General features: G+C 46.3%; 2 protein-coding genes across 3 annotated transcripts in view; both read right to left on the reverse strand.

Moving 5' to 3' along the window:
• LOC142189644 (uncharacterized) overlaps nucleotides 1-21,197 on the reverse strand; it is a 263,072-nt gene that overhangs the window by 200,097 nt on the left and 41,778 nt on the right. The window lies entirely within an intron of this gene.
• LOC142197713 (oocyte zinc finger protein XlCOF7.2-like) lies at nucleotides 203-682 on the reverse strand. The gene is made up of 3 exons (XM_075268217.1): nucleotides 577-682; nucleotides 384-507; nucleotides 203-300 (listed from the first exon to the last, which is right to left on the reverse strand). Exons 1-3 carry the CDS (start codon nucleotides 598-600, stop codon nucleotides 203-205), a joined length of 246 nt encoding a protein of 81 aa, XP_075124318.1. The 5' UTR covers nucleotides 601-682.

Raw genomic sequence — 21,197 nt, forward strand, 5'->3', positions numbered from 1 at the left:
CTTCCTGCACTGTCCTGCCGGCACTAAGACACGCCCCCTAGACACCCCCCCCTAGACAAGCTGTGCGGGCCGGACTGAATCAGTCAGAGGGCCGGATATCTAATAAACATATTAGATGGCGGCTCAATGACACCGCCCATGTATATAACCATATAATACTGCTGGATACAACAAGACTGACCACAAGGACTTCACAGCCCGTCTACACATCATAGGGAATATCTCCATCTACCTGATCATCATCCTGTGGAAGAAGAGGACTGGGACATCTCTTCGGTGTTGTCCTCTTACTGGATCTACCTGTAGGAAACACAGACAGGGACTGAATTCATTCTGTACATACAAATAATGGAAGTCCATGTGTATATAGTCATGTCTATTACCTGCTGATGTGAGGGGCTGCTGGTCCTCCACCATCACCTCCTTGTACAGATCCTTGTGTCCTTCTAAATACTCCCACTCCTCCATGGAGAAATAGACAGCGACATCCTGACACCTTATAGGAACCTGACAACACAATGATACAGTCATCACCCCGACCCCTCCAGTTACTGTATAATGTCCCAGCATTCCCACCTCTCCAGTCAGCAGCTCCAGCATCTTGTTGGTGAGTTCTAGGATCTTCTGTCCATTGATCTCCTCCTGTATTAGGGGGTGAGGTGGAGGCCCCGGGAATGGGCTCAGGGTTCCTCTCCATCCATCAAATACAAGGGTCTGACAGCGCCCACTAGAGGGCTTCTTCACTACTGTGTAATCCTGGTTATGGGGAGACACATTAATAAATCTCACTACATACATGTCCAGAGTCCATCACCTCTCCAGTCATATCATCTGTTATTACTATAGATAAGTATGATGTCATGATGACATCATCAGAATCTCTCACCTCTCCAGTAAGCTGGTAGATGATCTCTAGGGTGAGATTTAATAGACTTTCCGCCATCTTGTTCCTGTCTCTTTCCATCCTTGATGGATCAATCAGGAATATTCTCTTATATAGAAGATACTGAGAGGATTCTATATTGTAGGAACCTGAATGGAGAGAAGATGAGACAATATATAATACATAGTATCGCTGTCATGTACGGATTGTGGGTGTGACTGCAAATGGTTATTTCACTTTACTCATTCAACAGAGAATGAATGACACTGAGCACAGTCCATGCCCCCCAGATACACACTGCCACCACCTACTGATTCGGGTTAGAAGGTATCCAAGCCATCCATGAATAAGTCTTTACAACAGATGGCAAAAAACATTAAATGGCAATGGATCCATAGAGCATACAAAAATGAACATTAAAGTGAATATCAGTGACCTACAACAAGCAAACAGTTAGAAAACAAAAAGGAGTAAACCCCTTACATGTCACAATTCTTCTGATCCAGTTGAGCTTTGGAATATAAGATGGCCGCCACCCAACCTGGCTGACTCCACAGGTGTGACAAAGTTTCTCTGGTTACCATTTATTTTTATAATGTCCGGCCTTGCTCAGGCTTCAGAGCCCCATTTTGGTTCATTATTCTAATCCTCTATCGGTCACTGGGCAGCGGATTAATAAGGAGGTAAGTCTAGGAATAGTAAGAGTGGGAACGTGTCTCCACAAAATACACAATTTTTTTTTAAATAAAGTTTTAGGTTAAAGATATTTTTAAATAATTTTTGGTGAGATTTTTACACATTTACCATGTAATCTATATTAAAAAATAAAAATCCTATAAAAATCCTGCAGTTCGGACTCCGAACACTAATCCAACTATTAATACACTGAGACTTCCTGTTTTCTATAGGGTTCTTTGCAGCAGTTACCTCACTTACAGCACACTGATGATCACATCAATTATGTATATGTGATGTCACATCTTGGCCCCACCCCCTTACACAATGATCTCTGCACAGGTCACAGAGAATGCCTAGAAAACATTCAGTGCACTGTCGGCTTTTCCATTATGTGCCCCAGGGCTGGAGATATGGGTTCCATTATACGGCAATGATCTCTGCCCACTGTCAGAAGGGAGTTCCTGACAGTCTAGCCATGCTGTGAGGCGTTCTTCACAGCTTAGCGCCCACTCTGTTAGTACAGAGTTCTTTGTTATGTATCTGTCTGTATTTGAACCCTACAAATTGTACAGTGCTGCAGAATATGTTGGCGCTATATAAATAAAATTTATTATTATTATTATTATTACAGAGCTACGGATGAGTACTGTCACGGCGAGGGGGGCGACCCCACAGCCCAGCTAGACTGTCAGGAACGCCCTTCTAACAGTGGTCAGAGATGGGTAACGGCACCAATATCTCTTGCCCTGGGGCACGTAACGGGAAAGCCGACAGAGGTCCATGATACCCCCCTCCGGGGTCACATACAGCTTATGCACAGACAATTGTGAGTTATCATTGTCTCTGCAGTCAGCAGATGCTACCTAAGACAGGAGGGGGGTGCACTGTAGCACCCCATATTTCAGGATCTATTAGGGCTATTAAAGGGGTTCTCCCATCTCAAGGATCCTATCTATACTGCTAGTTTATGTGGATTTAAGACTTTTCCTAAATACATTGCTTTGCATACATTGCGTCCGCAACAGTCGTGGCAGGTGGGATTTGACCCGAGAGTGACACGGCTCCCAGCTTCACGCTCGGTGCCAAAAACTACCCCACCGCCCCCTTATAAATAACTTACAAATAACCGCCCCCACTTATAAATAATCATTTCCTCAGCCACATTAATAATAATCCCTCCTTATTAACTATAATTCCCCAGCGGGGCTTTATTATTAATAGTTCCCCCTAATAATATATATATATATATATATATATATATTGTAAGAAGATGACAGGAAAAGTCCTGGAAGGACACTATATCTCCCCTAGAGTCCTCTCATATGTGTGGTGAGTGAGGGCTTCATATAGCTGTAGCAAGGCATCTGTCAGTATTAACCTCTTCTCATCCTACTGCAGGAAGGAGCTTGTGTGCACAGGTGGGAACAGTTAGGTCTAATCACATGCCTATAAAGCCTCTCAAGACTTCAGTCCTGGGGAAGAGTGGTGGAGCCAGGTCCTTTCCAGCCAAACTGAAAACTGGTGAGACCAGTGGGTGCTTCACAGCTTGTATTTCTTATTGATTTGTTTTGTCCGTGTGGTTGAAGCAAGCCACACGTATAGACAGAGTGCTGTTGTGTAGTTAGTTGCCCAGCTGGGCAGGTATTTGTGCTTTTGCCTGACGTAAAGGCCTGTTTATTTTGTTTGCCAACACCTTTAAACCTTTTTATTGCAAAATAAACGCACAGGTAAACCCTGTTGAACCTGAATTTGGTGTCTGTCTCTGACTGTCTGGGTCCGCTGCTGCTACCGCTGAGCCTACCTCCCCCACTATATATATATATATATATATATATATATATATATATTATAAATAGCACATAGTGTCTCTCACTCTCTATGTATATACATGGGAGCAATTTGTAATAAGCATTAATAAGGCTGGGGGAGCTATTATATAAGGGGGGTATAAAAGGAATTATTCATAATGGGGGGTTATAAGCATGATCTGTTGTAATAAAGATAGGGGAACTACCCCTCCCCCATCCTCATATAATAGCTTCCCTAGTGTTACAATAAACCCTCCTTATAAATAGCCCCCTCCCCTTATAAATTGCCCTGAAAGTATTAAAACTAATCCCTGTTAGTAATTATTTGCACCCCTTTAATTTGTCAGAAAAATAATAAAGCTTTTCCTCCCCCGCTCCCTGCTGTGCGCTGAGGCTTCAGCCTCTCTCTGCTAGTGGAGCAGGACCTGCGATGATGTCACTACAAGGTCCTGTTCAGTCTTCTGTGTAGTGATCTATGCAGAGCAGAGGCTGCAGCTCCCTGTGTCTACCATAGATCTCCATGTGCACAGTATTGGCGAGCACAGCACCGATACATGTGTAACTAGGGCTTTCCCCTGATCCAAACATCTGGTGCTGCGGATCTCGGGGGCCCCATTGGAGTTCGGGGCCCTGCCCAGTTCACCTCCCTCCCCCCCCCCAGCTGCACTGTAAATTGTGGGTCTGTAAAGAGGGGAGGCTTGTGGTGGTCCCTCATGGGTCACATGGGAGTCTCAGCTGCCGGCAACAACTGATTTATACCGTAGATTGAAGGCTCCGACTACTATTTACCTCTATGGGAGGGATGGAAACAGCCCAGAACAACTGCCAACACCTGAGACAGCAAAATACACAAACATTATAATCTCAGCCATGGAATCCAGAGACAACGAGAATATACAATAACATACTGAGCTGGTCTGGAGAGGTTCCTACCTATAAAGGGGCTCTCCGCTTTCTACTACTGACTTATATTACATCTGCAGGATATGACACCGGGAACCACCGATCAGCAGGACAGAGAGAGATCCGCTCTGCTCACTGACTATAAATACTGGAGTGGTGAGTGCCGGAACTGCAGCGCTGACTACTAGGCTTCAATGAGACAATGCTGCAGTATGTACAGCCAGTGAGCAGCGTGGATCCCATGCACGACCTCAGTAGAGCTGATCTGCGGGGTCCGGGGTGTCTCACCTCACTGAGATAATAGCTATAGTCTATTCTAAGGACAGGTCATCAGTAGTAGAAAGTGGAGAATCTCTTTAAGTCCTAAAAGTATCTGGCCCTAAAGGGCTTAATAAAAGAAATAACTACAAACCTTCTGCTAAGGAGCCGTGTGGTATCTGTGTGGTTACAGGACCTGTGATGATGTCAGAGTCATGTGATCAGTCACAGCTACATATGTGTGTGTGTGGGAGGAGTCACATGATCTCTGCTAGATGAGAAGTTCTGTGTCTGGATACGGATGTAGCAGAGCTTTGTGTGTATGACGTGTATGTAGCGGAGCCGTCTGTGTGTGATTTGAGTGTAGCGAAGCCGTATGTGTGTAACGTGTATGTAGCAGAGCTGTCCAGGTGATGTGTATGTAGTGGAGCTGTGTGTGTGTGACGTGTATGTAGTGGAGTCGTCTGTGTGTGATGGGTATGTAGTTAAGCTGTGTGGGTAACATGTATGTAGCGCAGCTGTCTCTGTATGACGTGTATGTAGCGGATCCGTCTGAGTGTGACATGTATATAGCGGAGCTGTGCGTGACGTGTTTGTAGCGGAGCTATCTGTGTGTAACTAGTATGTAGCAGAGCCTTCTGTGTGTAACGTGTATGTAGCGGGACTGTATGTGTGTGACGTGTATGTAGCGGAACCGTCTGTGTGTGACATTTATGTAGCGGAGCTGTGCGTGACGTGTTTGTAGCGGAGCTATCTGTTTGTAACGTGTATGTAGCGAGACTGTCTGTGTGTGATGTGTATGTAGCGAAGCCATCTGTGTGCGACATGTATGTAGTGGTGCCGTGTGTGTGGGAAGTGTATGTAGTGGAACTGTCTGTGAGATGTGTATGTAGTGGAACTGTCTGTGTGTGACATGTATGTAGCGGAGCTGTCTGTGTGTGATGTGTGTATATAGCAGAGCTGTCTGTGTGTGATGTGTATGCAGTGAAGTTGTCTATGTGTGACGTTTATATAGGAGAGCTGGATGTATGACGTGTATGTAGTGGAGCTGTTTGGGTAATATGTATGCAGCGGAACTGTCTCTATATAAGGTGTATGTAGTGGACGTGTATGTAGCAGAGCTGTGTATGAGGTGAAGCCGTCTGTGTGTGATGTGTATGGAGCAAAATCATCTGTATGTGATGTGTATGTAGCGGAGCCGTCTGTGTGTGACGTGTATGTAGCGGAGCTGTTTGTGTGTGATGTGTATGTAGCAGAGCCGTCTGTGTGTGATGTGTATGTAGTGGAGCCATCTCTGTGTGACCTGTAAGTAGCGGTGCCGTCTGTGTGTGAAGTGTATGTAGCGAAGCCGTCTGTGTGGGAAGTGTATATAGTGGAACTGTCTGTATGTGATGTGTATGTAGCGGAGCTGTCTGTGTGTGACGTGTATGTAGTAGAGCCGTCTGTGTGTGACAAGTATGTAGTGGAGCCGTCTGTGTGCGACGTGTATGTAGAGGAGCCATCTGTGTATGACCTGTAAGTAGCGGTGCCGACTGTGTATCACGTGTATGTAGCGGAGCCGTCTGTGTGTGACCTGTAAGTACCAGTGCCGTCTGTGTGTGAAGTGTATGTAGCGAAGCCGTCTGTGTGTGACATGTATGTAGTGGAGTCGTCTGTGTGTGACCTGTAAGTAAAGGTGCCGTCTGTGTGTGAAGTGTATGTAGCGGTGCCATCTGTGTGGGAAGTGTATGTATCAAAGCCATCTGTGTGTGACGAGTATGTAGTGGAACTGTCTGTGTGTGATCTGTATGTAATGAAGTTGTCTAGGTGTGACGTGTATGTAGCGGAGCTGTCTGTGTGTGACATGTATGTAGCAGAGCTGGATGTGTGTGATGTGTATGTAGCGCAGATGTCTGTGTGTGACGTGTATGTAGCAGAGCTGGATGTGTGTGATGTGTATGTAGCGGAGATGTCTGTGTGTGACGTGTATGTAGCGCAGATGTCTGTGTGTGACGTGTATGTAGCAGAGCTGGATGTGTGACGTGTATGCAGTGCGCTTCTTTATCAACTTCAAAATATAATTTTACAAGTCCTTGATGACCAATTTCCTTAAAGGGATCCTATCTTTCAAACCCTTTTTTTCCTAACTAACACGTCAGAATTGCCTTAAGAAAGGCTATTCTTCTCCTACCCTTCGTTGTCTTCTCTGCGCTGCCGTTCGCCTAAAATCTTGGTTACTGTCGGTATGCAAATGAATTATTTTGCAGCTCTGGGGGTGGGCCCTAGCGCTGCTCCCTGACTATAAATACTGCAGTGGTGAGTGCCGGTACTGCAGCGCTGACTACTAGGCTTCAGTGAGACAATGCTGCAGTATGTACAGCCAGTGAGCATCGGGGATCCTCTGCACGGCCTCAGTAGAGCTGATCTGCGGGGTCCGGGGTGTCTCACCTCACTGAGATAATAATAGTTATAGTCTATTCTAAGGACAGGTCATCAGTCGTAGAAAGTGGAGAATCCCTTTAAGTCCTAAAAGTATCTGGTCCTAAAGGGGTTAATAAAAGAAATAACTACAAACCTTCTGCTAAACAGCCGTGTGGTATCAGTGTGGTTACAGGACCTGTGATGATGTCAGAGACATGTGATCAGTCACAGCTATATACACTCACCGGCCACTTTATTAGGTACACCATGCTAGTAACGGGTTGGGCCCCCTTTTGCCTTCAGAACTGCCTCAATTCTTCGTGGCATAGATTCAACAAGGTGCTGGAAGCATTCCTCAGAGATTTTGGTCCATATTGACATGATGGCATCACACAGTTGCAGTCGCAGATTTGTCGGCTGCACATCCATGATGCGAATCTCCCGTTCCACCACATCCCAAAGATGCTCCTCTATTGGATTGAGATCTGGTGACTGTGGAGGCCATTGGAGTACAGTGAACTCATTGTCATGTTCAAGAAACCAGTCTGAGATGATTCCAGCTTTATGACATGGCATTGCATTATCCTGCTGAAAGTAGCCATCAGATGTTGGGTACATTGTGGTCATAAAGGGATGGACATGGTCAGCAACAATACTCAGGTAGGCTTTGGCGTTGCAACGATGCTCAATTGGTACCAAGGGGCCCAAAGAGTGCCAAGAAAATATTCCCCACACCATGACACCACCACCACCAGCCTGAACCGTTACCGATACAAGGCAGGATGGATCCATGCTTTCATGTTGTTGACGCCAAATTCTGACCCTACCATCCGAATGTCGCAGCAGAAATCGAGACTCATCAGACCAGGCAACGTTTTTCCAATCTTCAATTGTCCAATTTCGATGAGCTTGTGCAAATTGTAGCCTCAGTTTCCTGTTCTTAGCTGAAAGGAGTGGCACCCGGTGTGGTCTTCTTCTGCTGCTGTAGCCCATCTGTAGCCTCAAAGTTGGACGTACTGTGCGTTCAGAGATGCTCTTCTGGCTACCTTGGTTGTAACGGGTGGCTATTTGAGTCACTGTTGCCTTTCTATCAGCTCGAACCAGTCTGGCCATTCTCCTCTGACCTCTGGCATCAACAACGCATTTCCGCCCACAGAACTGCCGCTCACTGGATGTTTTTTCTTTTTCGGACCATTCTCTGCAAACCCTAGAGATGGTTGTGCGTGAAAATCCCAGTAGATCAGCAGTTTCTGAAATACTCAGACCAGCCCTTCTGGCACGAACAACCATGCCACGTTCAAAGGCACTCAAATCACCTTTCTTCCCGATACTGATGCTCGGTTTGAGCTGCAGGAGATTGTCTTGACCATGTCTACATGCCTAAATGCACTGAGTTGCCGCCATGTGATTGGCTGATTAGAAATTAAGTGTTAACAAGCAGTTGGACAGGTGTACCTAATAAAGTGGCCGGTGAGTGTATATGTGTGTGTGTGTGTTGGAGGAGTCACATGATCTCTGCTAAATTAGAAGTTCTGTGTCTGGATAAGAATGTAGCAGAGCCGTCTGTGTGTGATGTGTATGTAGCAGAGTTGTCTGTGTGTGACGTGTATGTAGCAGAGTTGTCTGTGTGTGACGTGTATGTAGCGGAGCCCTCTGTGTGATGTGTATGTAGCGGAGCTGTCTAGGTGATGTGTATGTAGTGGAGCAGTGTGTGTGACATGTATGTAGCGAAGCTGTCTGTGTGGGTAATATGTATGTAGCAGAGCTGTCTCTGTATGATGTGTATGTAGAGGATCCGTCTGTGTGTAACGTGTATATAGCGGAGCTGTGTGTGACGTGTATGTAGCGGGACTGTATGTGTGTGACCTGTATATAGCGGAGCCGTCTTGTGTGATGTGTATGTAGCGGAGCTATCTGTGTCTAACGTGTATGTAGTGGGACTGTCTGTGTGTGATATGTATGTAGCAGAGCTGTCTGTGTGTGACGTATATGTAGCAGAGCTGGATGTGTGTGATGTGTATGTAGCGGAGCCTTCTGTGTGTGACAAGTATGTAGTGGAGCTGTCTGTGTGTGATAAATATGTGGTGGAGCTCCAAAAAAAGCAACAAGAGATCCACAGCCAACTTTATGCAGCATTTGAATAGCAGGAATCCACAGAATGCACAGACAAAAGTGCCCAGACTGAGACATACTGATACATGAAAACCAAATTTGCTGGACATCTTTCAAATTTGGTTTTCATGTAGTGGTGCTGTCTGTGTGTGACAAGTATGTAGTGGAGCTGTCTGTGTGTGATGTGTAAGTAGCAGAGCTGTATGTGTGTGACGTGTATGTAGCGGAGTCGTCCGTGTGTGACGTGTATGTAGTGGAGCTGTTTGGGTAATATGTATGGAGCGGAACTGTCTGTATATGACGTATATGTAGCAGAGCTGTCTGTGTGACGTGTATGTAGCAGAGCTGTGTATGAAGTGAAGCCGTCTGTGTGTGAAGTGTATGTAGCGAAATTGTCTGTATGTGATGTGTATGTAGCGGAGCTGTCTGTGTGTGACGTGTATTTAGTAGAGCCTTCTGTAAGTGTCATGCGGATTAATGATCTAGAACATTCTCTGTGACTTCCCCATTTGTCCGGTGACTTTTACATTATTTGTTTCCCAGATTTTCCATCAGGATAAAGATGTGAGCGACATTAATGCTATATCTATGAGAATAAAGGAAGAGCCCTATGTGAGTGGTGATGAGGAGTGTGAGGAGGACATTCCTACAGGGACCCGCCCAGGTGAGGAGTCACCACTATATAAAGCACAGAAGGGTCATTGATTCTATTCAGACATTGTTTAGACTATTTGTTGTTCCCCGATTCAGGTAAAATACTAATAATACCTGAATATAAATGTGATACCGCTATAGGGGGGGTAAATGCGGGACCTTCAGAGTAGGCTGGTTACTAGGTAAATCAGGGAGGTGGAGGCAGAGATCTCAGTTCACACTTGTCTCTTTATTGGCAGCAGTTCACACAGTCCAGCAATAAATAAATCAAAATAGCTTTCTTCAGCATAACGATAACTCAAAATAACATAAACTGTCCTTACTTCAGGATACAAAGAAGAGAAGTCTCCAAGGTGTTTCTCACCAATGCACAAGGTGAATTTTTGCCTTTCTCCCCAGACACACATGGCAGTGTGTACACAGTGTTCTCACACAAGAGACGACCACACCCCCTCCCTTGGGCAGCCTCAGTTCTTTAATAGCTGACCACTTGGGTCAGCCAGCAAAACCAGGACTGGGAGTATAGGCTTCCTGCTTCCTTGTGACTCCACAGACCCTACTACATACTGTATGGAACAGCAGATCCGCGGTGAGTTCAGGCTGGGAAATCCAGCAGATGTGGTTTGGATTCTATTGTGTGTATGGGGTGTAATACAGTAAGATTTATGGCATCCTACAGTATTATTCCACATAAGTGGCCATATTTAAGCAGCCATGGATTGTGTTCACCTCTACAGTGACCTAGAGCAGTGGTGGTGTCTCCTGCCTCGCTTCATTCCTATTCACTATCACTGACCTCCGTCTCAGCACAGTGAATACTAATGAAGTAGGCCGCACTGCCGTCGTTTGCTGCCTGTGCCACTGACTTCACTTCTTCACACGGTCTGAAGCGTCTCAGGCAGCGGCAGCTCAGTGGGGAATATACTTATAAGGTTATGTTATTCAATAATAGTACCATCCATTATCTTCTTGTCAGATGACTGTACCAGGAGCTCAGAGGGACATCTGATATCTACAGATTATACAGCAGAGGATCATGGTATCACACAAGATCCATATGAAGAACATGTCATTATCCCAGATATACCCTCAGCCCTTCAGGAGAAAGATCTTTCTTCTAATTCATCACAGTATGTTAAGCAAAATGGAAGCTGCAGAAGAGGTGTTATACATCAGAGAACTCACACAAGAGAGAAGCCATATTCATGTCCAGACTGTGGGAAATGTTTTGTTCAGAAACCAGTCCTTGTTAAGCATCGAAGAACTCACACAGGAGAGAAGCCATTTTCATGTCCAGACTGTGGGAAATGTTTTACTAAGAAAACAAATCTTGTTGACCATCAAAGAACTCACACAGGAGAGAAGCCATTTTCATGTCCAGAATGTGGGAAATGTTTTATTTCTAAATCATATCTTGTTTTACATGAACGAATTCACACCGGAGAGAAGTCTTATTGTTGATCAGAATGTAGCAAATGTTTTCTCTCTAAATCTCTCCTCCTTAGTCATCAAACAAACTCACACAGGAGAGAAGTCTTATTCATGCTAAGAATGTGGGAAATGTTTTGCTCGTAATTCAGACTTTTTAAGGCATCAAAGTATTCACACAGGAGAAAAGTGTCATTCTTGCTCTGAATGTAGGAAATGTTTTATCTCTAAATCAGACCTTGTTAAACATCAAAGAACTCACACAGGGGATAAGCCATATTCATGCCAAGAATATGGGAAATGTTTTGCTCAGAAATCAACTCTTGTTAAGTATTAAAGAATTCACACAGGAGAGAAGCCATTTTATTGTACAATCAGAGAATTCACAAACAGGAGAAGCAAATTGTAAGTGGATTTTCAACCAGAATTCATTTGATAAGGATTATTAAAATATATATATATATATATATATATATATATATATATATATATATCCACTTGTGATGCCATAATCTCACATTGTAATACAAGTCTCTATATACTTATATACTCTTAGTTAGTGATTGTAACCATATGTGTCCTAAGAAATATTATGTCCTGCTAGATTTCCCTATGGGTGGGGGTGCCCAATGCCTATGTCAAAGGTCATTCTTGACTGTTATTGTAATGGACAGATTCTATGGGGCCCTTTAAGATGAAGCCATATGCTTTGAATAATGAATATGTTCTTTGTTTAAGTTGATTGATAATAATAAATGTAAGCCTCAACCAATAGGAATAGAGAATGATGTCATAAATGAGGGTTCTGATGTATAATAAGGCCTGAGTTCTTTGTCTTGCTGAGAATACTGCTTTACTAATGTAACAAGCACCTTCTCCCACCCTGGGGTGAATACAGCCTTATACTTCTTGAAGATCGAGGTCTGAAGTGTATTCTCCTGATGACATTTGGTGACTCCATGACGTGATACTGAGAAAACTTAAACCGGCTTGCTGGCAGCATGACCACCAGGAAATCTTGCAGTGCAGGCCTGCGCACATAACAGGTAAGTAGACATCTTGCTTTGCTAAAGCCTGTCCGCACTGTTTTTCCTGTGGCCACCACAGTCCGGTAAGTTGGGGGTTAGTTTGGGTAAATTTAATACCACTTCCAAGAAGTATAATATTTTTAAGTAAGTAGTTGAATGAAATGAGAGATGAGATGAGAGGCGCCACAGTTCAGGATGTGTTCCTAACTGGCTGAGTACTCGGTTTAAGAGATATGAGATGAGAGGAGTTACAGTTCCAGGTTAGATATACTGGCTGGCCAATTAGTGGTTTTAAGGCTCCAGAAAAGGGCTCTATTGATTACAGACCAAATTTGGCTCTGGATGACGTAGGTAGAGGCCGTAGGTTAGATTAGATTAGTGTTGCTTGGGTCTGATTGACCTGGTTTAAAAGGCCTATAGGTGATAGGGATAACAGAGATGATAGGGATAGTAGCGATTATAGGGACAATAGAAATAATAGGGATGTTAAGTGATCGATCTGTCTTGTGTTTTATGTCAGTTGTCTTCTTTTGTCATTGTACTAACCATTTCCTTGTATACGCTGAGAAGCTGAAACTCCACGTTTTGCTAAGCAGACACACCTAGGTGTGGCGCCATCTGGCCTTACTGTGAGCACTTTGGAGGAGTAGAGCTCGCACCGAGCGTTGTTGCTTCAGCTTGCGTTAAGGCAAGGGGACACTTGCTGCGTAGCGGGTGGTCTCATTAGACTTTACCCTGAGAACAACAAGTGGAGTGGCAGATACTAATTGTAACACTAACTGGTGCCGTATTATTAGGATCGGTGCCTGTCGGGGCATTGCACTGAGCTCCGCTGGAGTGTCTGTGACTTGAGTTGCACCTCCATTAGGGTCATAATACAAATTTTTGTGGGTGTGATTGTTACCATCATCTTGTATCATGTCCACTCCGTCATCACTGATGATTCAGGAATATCCTGATGATAAGAAAGGTGTAATCAGGTTTTTATTGAGTTTTCAAGAAGTTAAGCAAAACAAGAACAATAAAAGAAAAAACAAAACAAAGAATGAACTCCAAACGCAGAGTGACAGGGCCGCAGACCCTAGGTTCCAAAGGAAGACAGCCTCAAAGGACCATACAGTAGAATACAAATCGAGGGGGAGACCCCCAACTAGAGGATGAGCATGCTGGGAACCTAAATAAGAACATATAAAACGGTAGGGGCACAGCCCCAAACTGATGAAACTGAGGGGGAGAACAAACAACACAAAAGAAACAAACTAGACTGCAGAGGGGGGGAGAGAGACAAGACAAACATCGAGCACAAAAGGGATGGAAAGAGGTGCACTGGGAGGACAGGGCAGTCAGCCAAACAGGGAGGAGAAATCCGAGGTCTTCTGGAACACCACCCACGGCCGCCAGAGAGCTTCGAACCTGGAAGAATCGGGTGAATCCCTCGCGACCAGGCTCTCCATTCTACGAATAAGGAGGAGCTCTTGAAGCCATTCCACAAGGGAAGGAGGTGTGGGACTGCGCCAATGGCGGGGGATAACAGTTCTGGCGGCCGTGAGAAAGTGACACAGGATATCACCTTTCACCTTCGACAATTTACCTGGGATAATGGAAAGGAGGGTTAACTGAGGGGATGGGGACAGGGAACAGCCAGAGACTTTCTCGTACAAAGAGAACACCGAGGACCAGAAGGGTTGGATTAAGCCACATTCCCACCAGACATGAAAAAAGGTACCTTCTGCAGTTCCACAACGCCAACAGAGGTCAGAGACCGCAGGATAAAACTTATGCAGCAGGATCGGGCATCGGTACCAACGGGACAGGATCTTAAAATTCTTCTCTTGTGCATTACAAGGCAGGGGTAGTTTATGAGACAGGAGGAAGCATCGGTCCCAATCAACAGCAGGAAGGCGGGCGCCTAAGTCGGTTTCCCATGATCGCACATAGGGGGGAGTCCAGGAGTCGCGGCCTTCAAAAGGATGTCATAGAGAAGGGAGAGGGCATGGGAGGGAGTCTCAGGTCGCGCTAATAAGGCCTCCAAAGCAGTAGGGGGAGAGGAAAGGAGGGGCTGCAGTGAGAACTTACGCCAGAAGTCAGTCAGACAATCAGCCTGCAGCTGACTCAGAGGAGGAGGAGAGGACGCAGAACTGAAAAGGGAACCCAGGTGATGTCTGTGGATGCGGACCACCCCAGGAAGCGGTGAGAGGAGACCCCGGGAGGGAACATAGGATTCCGTAAGAGGGGGCTTAAGGGGCCGGGCACCTTTGCTATGTCGGTAGACTTACAGAGGTTGTCCCACACAGACAGAAAATGGGAGGCAAGTATAGAGGCAGTGACTGTGGCAGGGAGAAAGTGAGAGGGTATCCAGGGGAGAGAGCGAAGATGAGCAGAGATAAGTTCCGATTCCAGGGAGACCCATTGTTTGTCACGGGCTCTGTAACGCCAATCTAGGATACGGAGAAGAATTGCCGCTCGGTAGTACAAGAGAAGGTCCGGAAAGCCAGCTCCACCCTTGGTCTTTCGTACCCTCACTCGACGTAAGAGAATCCTGCTATGATAGGGGTCCCACACAAAACGCCCGAAGAGCGTCTTGAGGGTAGAGAAGAAACGCCTAGGTACGGGTATCGGAAGGGCTTGGTGCGGGGTTGGGCAACATAAAGTAGGAGATCATCCGCATAGAGAGCAGCCTTGACCTGGGTCGCACCCACGGGGAACCCCACTATATCAGAGCGATCGCGGATCGCCACTGCAATATGCTCCATCACAAGGGCATATAGGAGGGGGGAGAGGGGGCACCCCTGGCGAGTACCGTTACGGACCAAAAAAGGGTCAGAGATAACGCCATTCACCCGGACTCTGGCAGAGGGGTCCCCGTAGAGGGATAGAATCCTATGCAGGAAGACCGGCCCAACACCCACCTGCTCCAGAGAGGCACGTAGAAAGCCCCAGTGAACCCGGTCGAACGCCTTTTCGGTGTCGACTGACAGGAGACAGATGGGGAAGTTACGCGAACGAGCAGCGTTCATTATCAGCAGGGTCAAATTCAAATTGGCTTCCCAACCGGGGATGAAACCGACCTGGTCCGTGTGGACTAAACGGTACATAAGGGGGGAGAGCCGGTTGGCCAACATCTTAGCATAAAGCTTGATGTCTACATTAAGAAGGGAAATAGGGCGGAAGTTGGCACAGCAGGTAGGGTCCCTGCCGGGTTTAGGGTTCACGGTAACTAACGCTGAGAGAGATTGGTGTGCAAACGTTGTGTCCCTACCCAAGCTATTAAATGCTCTCTACATAACTTATAACACCAAGGCATAAAGCCATCAGGGCCAGGAGATTTGCCTGCAGGGGCAGATTGAATTGCAAGAGCCAACTCCTCCTCTGAGAAGGGGGAGTCCAAGGCAGATATGTCCGCACAGGAGATAGTGGGAAGGGCTGTCCTCCGTACATAGTCACGGATGTTAGCCAGTGCCGCCTCAGCGTCCGCAGTATCGGCGGAATTAGTCCGGTTGTAAAGGGACTGGTAGTAGGAGCGGAAAGTGTCCGCAATGTCTGTTGGGTTGTGAAGAGAACGACCGTTGCAGCCCTGAATATGAGGAATGTACGTCCTGGCCACTCGGGGATGTAAACGTCTGGCGAGCAAGCAGCTACATTTGTCAGCGAATTCATAATAATGTTTTCGCTGTCTGTCTCGGCTCAGTATGTATTTCTCATCTAGAAAAGAGCGGAGTTCTTCCCTCGTGTTTAGAAGTTCAGTAAAGGTAGATGTGTTGGGTGACTGCTTGTGGGCAGTTTCTAAGGAGTGTATCTTCGCCAGACGGGCGGAGATCCAGGCCGACCGCTCCTTTTTGAGACGTGAACCGTGTTTAATGAGAACCCCGCGGAGAACACATTTAAGGGCCTCCCAACGCAAGGGGAGGGGAGTAGAATCATGAGAATGTACCAGCTTGAACTCCTGGATAGTGGCCAGGACATCTGCTCGGCACATCAGCAGATTTTTCTTAGTTCAGAGGAGGATACAAGTTCTGATGAACAACCTGCTTTGAAAGTAGAAAGAGAAAACATGTGGATTAATATGGCTGGCTTGGTGTCTTTGGCACAGCCTCCAACTTCAGTGAAGCATTTATCCAAGTTGCTCGCTGAAGGGATATTTATAGATGCAAAAGAAGCTAAGCTGACTACCTCTGTTTCTGGAGGCCTGTATGGAGGAGAGACAGGAAGACTATCAAGTTTTTTGTTTTTTTATATTTCCTACCCACTGCAAAAACAAACATTTACCTCTGTTTCTAGTCAGGAAAAATCAAGGTTAAGCAGACTTCTAAATTGTTGAAATAACAGCGCAGGACGCCCTCCCCTTCCCCCTGTACGTCATAGGCATGACCTCTCTGACACTCCTTTGATACATCCAGAGGATGAAGGGGAACAGGGGCCTGAGGTAGAGGAGGAGGCACAACAGGGGGGCGCAGATGTTATGGAGTTAATGGGTGTAGCTGTTAGCCAGACTCCTCGACAAATTGTCACTGCAAGTGATGGTGAGTATTTTACTGACCCATTCTGTGATGATCTTGCCGGGTGGACTGAAAAATTAGGATCTCAATTCCAACGTATTTGGCCAAGGGAGGGATCCTTTGCATGTGATAAAATACAAGCAGCCAAAGATTGCGTATATGGGATACGGGGCGACCTAGGATGGGATTACCAGTATATGAAGGAGTGTATGGGAAAAATATCAACAAAAAACAATTGCTGGCTCCTCTCCGGTTTTGTGGGCAAATCGCTGTACTCTTAAATATCGCCCATGGCCTCATATTGATAAAGAGAATTTGAGACATAGTTTACCCTCCTTGTCTGCAGGAGCCAGCAAATGGATTTATGAGCTTGAGCAAAAAACCTCAGGTCAGACTTTAGCGCTAGGAGATATTAAAGCTTTGTTAGCTGACATCATAGTAGAAAAGACTAGAGATGAGTGTAACCCCCTCACAGGAGTTACTAATGGTTATTTGGCCATATAAGTGCCTTACATGTTATGATGGATTGTATATGTTGCCATGTTTATTCTGTATTCATTTGTGTAATGTTGTTAAGCTGTTGTTCTCTGGTATCACTTGTCCTAGTGAGCTGTGGTCTCCATAGCAACACACACTATGGTGAGTGGATCTGTAGCTGGAACAGGAAATAGTCATAGCAGAGACAGGAAGTAGTATTCTGTAAGAGCCAGGGAAGAAGAAGTGTGGCAGTGGCCATCTTGTGTTTCAGACACTGTGCTGTGAGGATTTCCACAGCAACAGCAGGACAGAGAAGCTGTGTGACAGCGCCCCCATCACTATCAGTAAGAGGACAGGAATTACATCAGGCTGAGCAGAGCTATAACCCTGGCAGCCTGCACCTACCTCTACAAGGTAACTGAGCCCCTGCAGTAGACCAGAAGCTGGATCTGCAGACATCTTAGACTCTCTGCTAATACATGGGAAGGGGTCAGCCAGCTACAAGCCACTGTGCCACAGCTCACTGCTACAGGACAAGTGAACCAGCAGATGCCTGTTACAATAAAGCAGTGAGCACTTCTACTGATCCTGGCCTGGACATTGCCTTCCCTGTAGCTAAGCCCTGGGCAAATGCTCTTTGTTGGAGTAGAGCACTGGCACCCACATCACCATCTCAGCCCAGGGACCAGCGGGTGTCTCAATACTCCAACTGGCGTCACATCTAACTGACTCTGCCTATTACCCTGTGCACCTCTCCTGGGAGTTCTGGTGCCTATAAGGTCACCGTGACAGTCCAGCCTCCTGCACGGTTCTCCCAGGGTGGTCGCAGTTGGCGTCACGAACAGGATTGCTGTGCCATTGAAAAAAAGAAGGGAGGCACTTGAGCTGCTGGCAGGAAAAAGGATCTGTGACTGCGACACTGTGCAATATCGCCATCTTGGCCCTGCATCGCACGCTATACCTGAATCTACAGCACAGGCAACAGCAGGTGAGCCACGTACTGCCAGTATGTTTAGGAACAAAGAAAAAAGGGATTTTGTCAGTTTTAAACACCAAGGGTCCAGTAGTGAGGATGAGGAAGAGGGGTGTAGTGTTTCAGCCCCCACAGCTGCAGTAATGCCAATCACAATGCCTTATTACCCAGGCGTGCCATGGCTGCCACTCTATGTAGGCGAGCCAAATACCCTAAAGGACTTTAAAGAAAAGATGCAAGCGACTTTCAAAGTTTATCCCCTCACTGCTGAGCAGAAGGTTGCTATGTTAATGGGTCAGATGGGAGGAGCAGCCCTCCGTGAAGTTAAGTCCTGGGATGTTAAGGAGAAACAAACTGTTAAGCAAATATTTGATAAACTGCGTGCCATATTTGAAACTAAGACTCTGTCAGAACTAAAAGCTCGGTTCTTTAGCCGCAAGCAGAACACAGGTGAAAGTCTTAGAGACTATGCTCTGAGCTTGGATGAAGCTCTCCGCCAGGTTGCTCAACTAGATCCTCACGAGCGTCACAATTATGATTGCACGCTGAAGGAGCAATTCATCGAGGGTGCTACACCTGATGCAGTTAAAATGCAACTACGTATGCTTAACTCTCAAGACCCTGACCGACCCTTCAACCTATTTAAAGAGACAGCCATCCAAATCCTTAAAGTGGACACAATGCCAGAGGAGCAGCATAATGTGCCCTCAGCTTCTACAGCACCTCCGCCCTGTGTAATCCAACAATCCATTGCTCAGTGCGCACAGATCCAACCTTCTGACTCCAACCTTGAACTCCAAGGACAAATCGCTGAACTTTCAAAGAATCTAATTAAGCTTTGCAAAAAAGTGGATGACCTTCAGCTGACACCACCGAGGTCTCCCTCATCCCGGCACTGGCAGCGACCTTCGCCACGTCAGTATTCACGCAGACCGTTATTCCGACCCGGTCGCAGGGTCACGGACCAGTTTGATTCATCCGGAAGGCCCATCTGTCGAAGTTGTCATTTACCAGGACATGTTGAACGAGAATGCCAGCCTTTAAACTAGGCCGTCCTGGGGCAGAGGACCTACCCCCAGGAGACAACCACCACCATGGTCCACTATCACCTGAATGGGGCCGACATTTCATTGGAGACCGTCCTATCCTTTCCATCAATATGAAAAACATCCCACTGACTGCTCTCTTGGATACGGGATCACAGATGACTACCATGCCCCTTGCCCAGTTTGAAAAATATTGGTCTCGAGATCAGCTACAACCATACAATCCTCATGAGCAGGTGACTCTAATTGCCAGCAATGGACAAGAACTTAAACAGGTAGGATACTTCCTAGCCACCCTTAAGATTGGCAAAACCGAACTGAAGGATCAAGGGATTGTCATTGTGGACGTTGCCAAAGACAGAGACACTCCCTCCATCATCATTGGGACCAATGTCCTAGTTAATTGTTTTGATGAAGCCATTGCTGCCTTGTCTGACACTCTTCAAATAGCCGCTCCAAAAGAGAGATACATCTACCATAAGGCCATTAAGGTTTTGGTCCAACAACAACAGGTCCAACTTTCCCAAGGTGAGATCGGAAAAGCTAGGGTGACTGACGCTAGACCCATCATCTTACCACCTGGTCATGTGATGATGGTCTGGTGCCGGGCCAGGTTTGGTGTCAAAGGCAGGGATTACTCTGTGCTCATCGAGTCAATGCCTACGGATCGTACAGTTATTGCTGCCCGTAGTTTGGCTAAGGTGACTCATGGACGAGTCCCTGTACAATTGTTGAATTTTGGGGATTCTGAAGTTACACTACCACGGTATACAGTGGTTGCCAAATTATCCAGAGTTCAGGATGCTGATTGCCTCCAGAGAGTCCATTGTGGAGCTCAGACCACCAATTCACAACCCACATGTAACCCCACTGGGGAGCAAAAAGAATGGTGGCAAGAGATTCACCTTGGAACCCCTGAGACGCCTTCATCTCAGCTGGAAGGGTTATTGCGGGTAGTTCACGAATTCGAACACATTTTCAGCAAGTCCCCTATGGACTTTGGGCATGTCACTGCAGTAGAACACACAATTCAAACTGGTGATCATCCTCCCATCAAGGAAAGACATAGGCCCATTCCCCCAGCACAATACCAACAAGTAAAAGGCTTACTCCAAAACATGAAGGATTCCGGTGTTATAAGGGACAGCCGAAGCCCTTGGGCTGCTCCCTTAGTACTCGTCAAAAAGAAGGACGGTACTATTCGCCTTTGCGTGGATTACCGCAAATTGAATGATATCACTCACAAGGATGCATATCCGCTGCCCCGGATAGAGGAGTCCCTTGCAGCTCTTCAGTCTGCAGCCTACTTCTCTGTCCTGGACCTTACCAGTGGATACTGGCAGGTCCCTATGTCCCCAACTGATGCTGAAAAAACTGCCTTCACAACACCAATGGGTCTGTTTGAATTTGACCGGATGCCATTTGGGTTGTGCAATGCGCCTGCCACATTCCAACGGCTCATGGAGTTCTGTTTAGGTCATCTAAACTTTGAGTCTGTCCTGTTATATCTGGATGATATAATTGTTTACTCCAGAACATATGCAGAGCATTTGGATCACCTTGCGAGAGTGTTTGAGTCTTTGGATCGCTATGGTCTGAAACTCAAACCTTCCAAATGCCATCTCCTAAAATCTGAAATCCAATACCTGGGACACATTGTGAGCGCTGATGGGGTGTCGCCAGATCCTCAGTACACTGAACGGATACGCGACTGGCCAACTCCTGAAACGGTAAAAGACATCCGTAGATTCCTTGGGTTCGCCGGTTATTACCGCCGATTTGTAAAAAACTTTGCCCGGATTGCTGCACCCTTACAGGCTGTACTGATAGGTCAGTCTACCACCCGATCTGGTAAGAGTCCAACTATCCAATGGACCCCTGAAATGCAAAAAGCATTTGAGGAGTTAAAAGCGGCCTTAGTCGGTCCAAATGTCCTTGCTTACCCTGATTACAGTAAACCGTTCATTCTGCAAACAGATGCAAGTAAAACTGGACTTGGTGCTGTCCTTTCCCAGAAACAAGAAGGTTTGATTAGACCCATTGCATTTGCCAG

The sequence above is a fragment of the Leptodactylus fuscus genome, chromosome 1 (assembly GCF_031893055.1).
Source record: "Leptodactylus fuscus isolate aLepFus1 chromosome 1, aLepFus1.hap2, whole genome shotgun sequence".
Lineage (NCBI taxonomy): Eukaryota > Metazoa > Chordata > Amphibia > Anura > Leptodactylidae > Leptodactylus > Leptodactylus fuscus.

Excerpts from the sequence above, each read along its gene's own strand:
- LOC142197713 (XM_075268217.1), bottom strand. The coding sequence starts at position 600 with ATGCTGGAGCTGCTGACTGGAGAG. Across the intron at positions 508-576 it reads TGGAGCTGCTGACTGGAGAG|GTTCCTATAAGGTGTCAGGA; the intron begins GTGGGAATGCTG and ends TTGTGTTGTCAG. Across the intron at positions 301-383 it reads GCAGCCCCTCACATCAGCAG|GTAGATCCAGTAAGAGGACA; the intron begins GTAATAGACATG and ends TGTTTCCTACAG.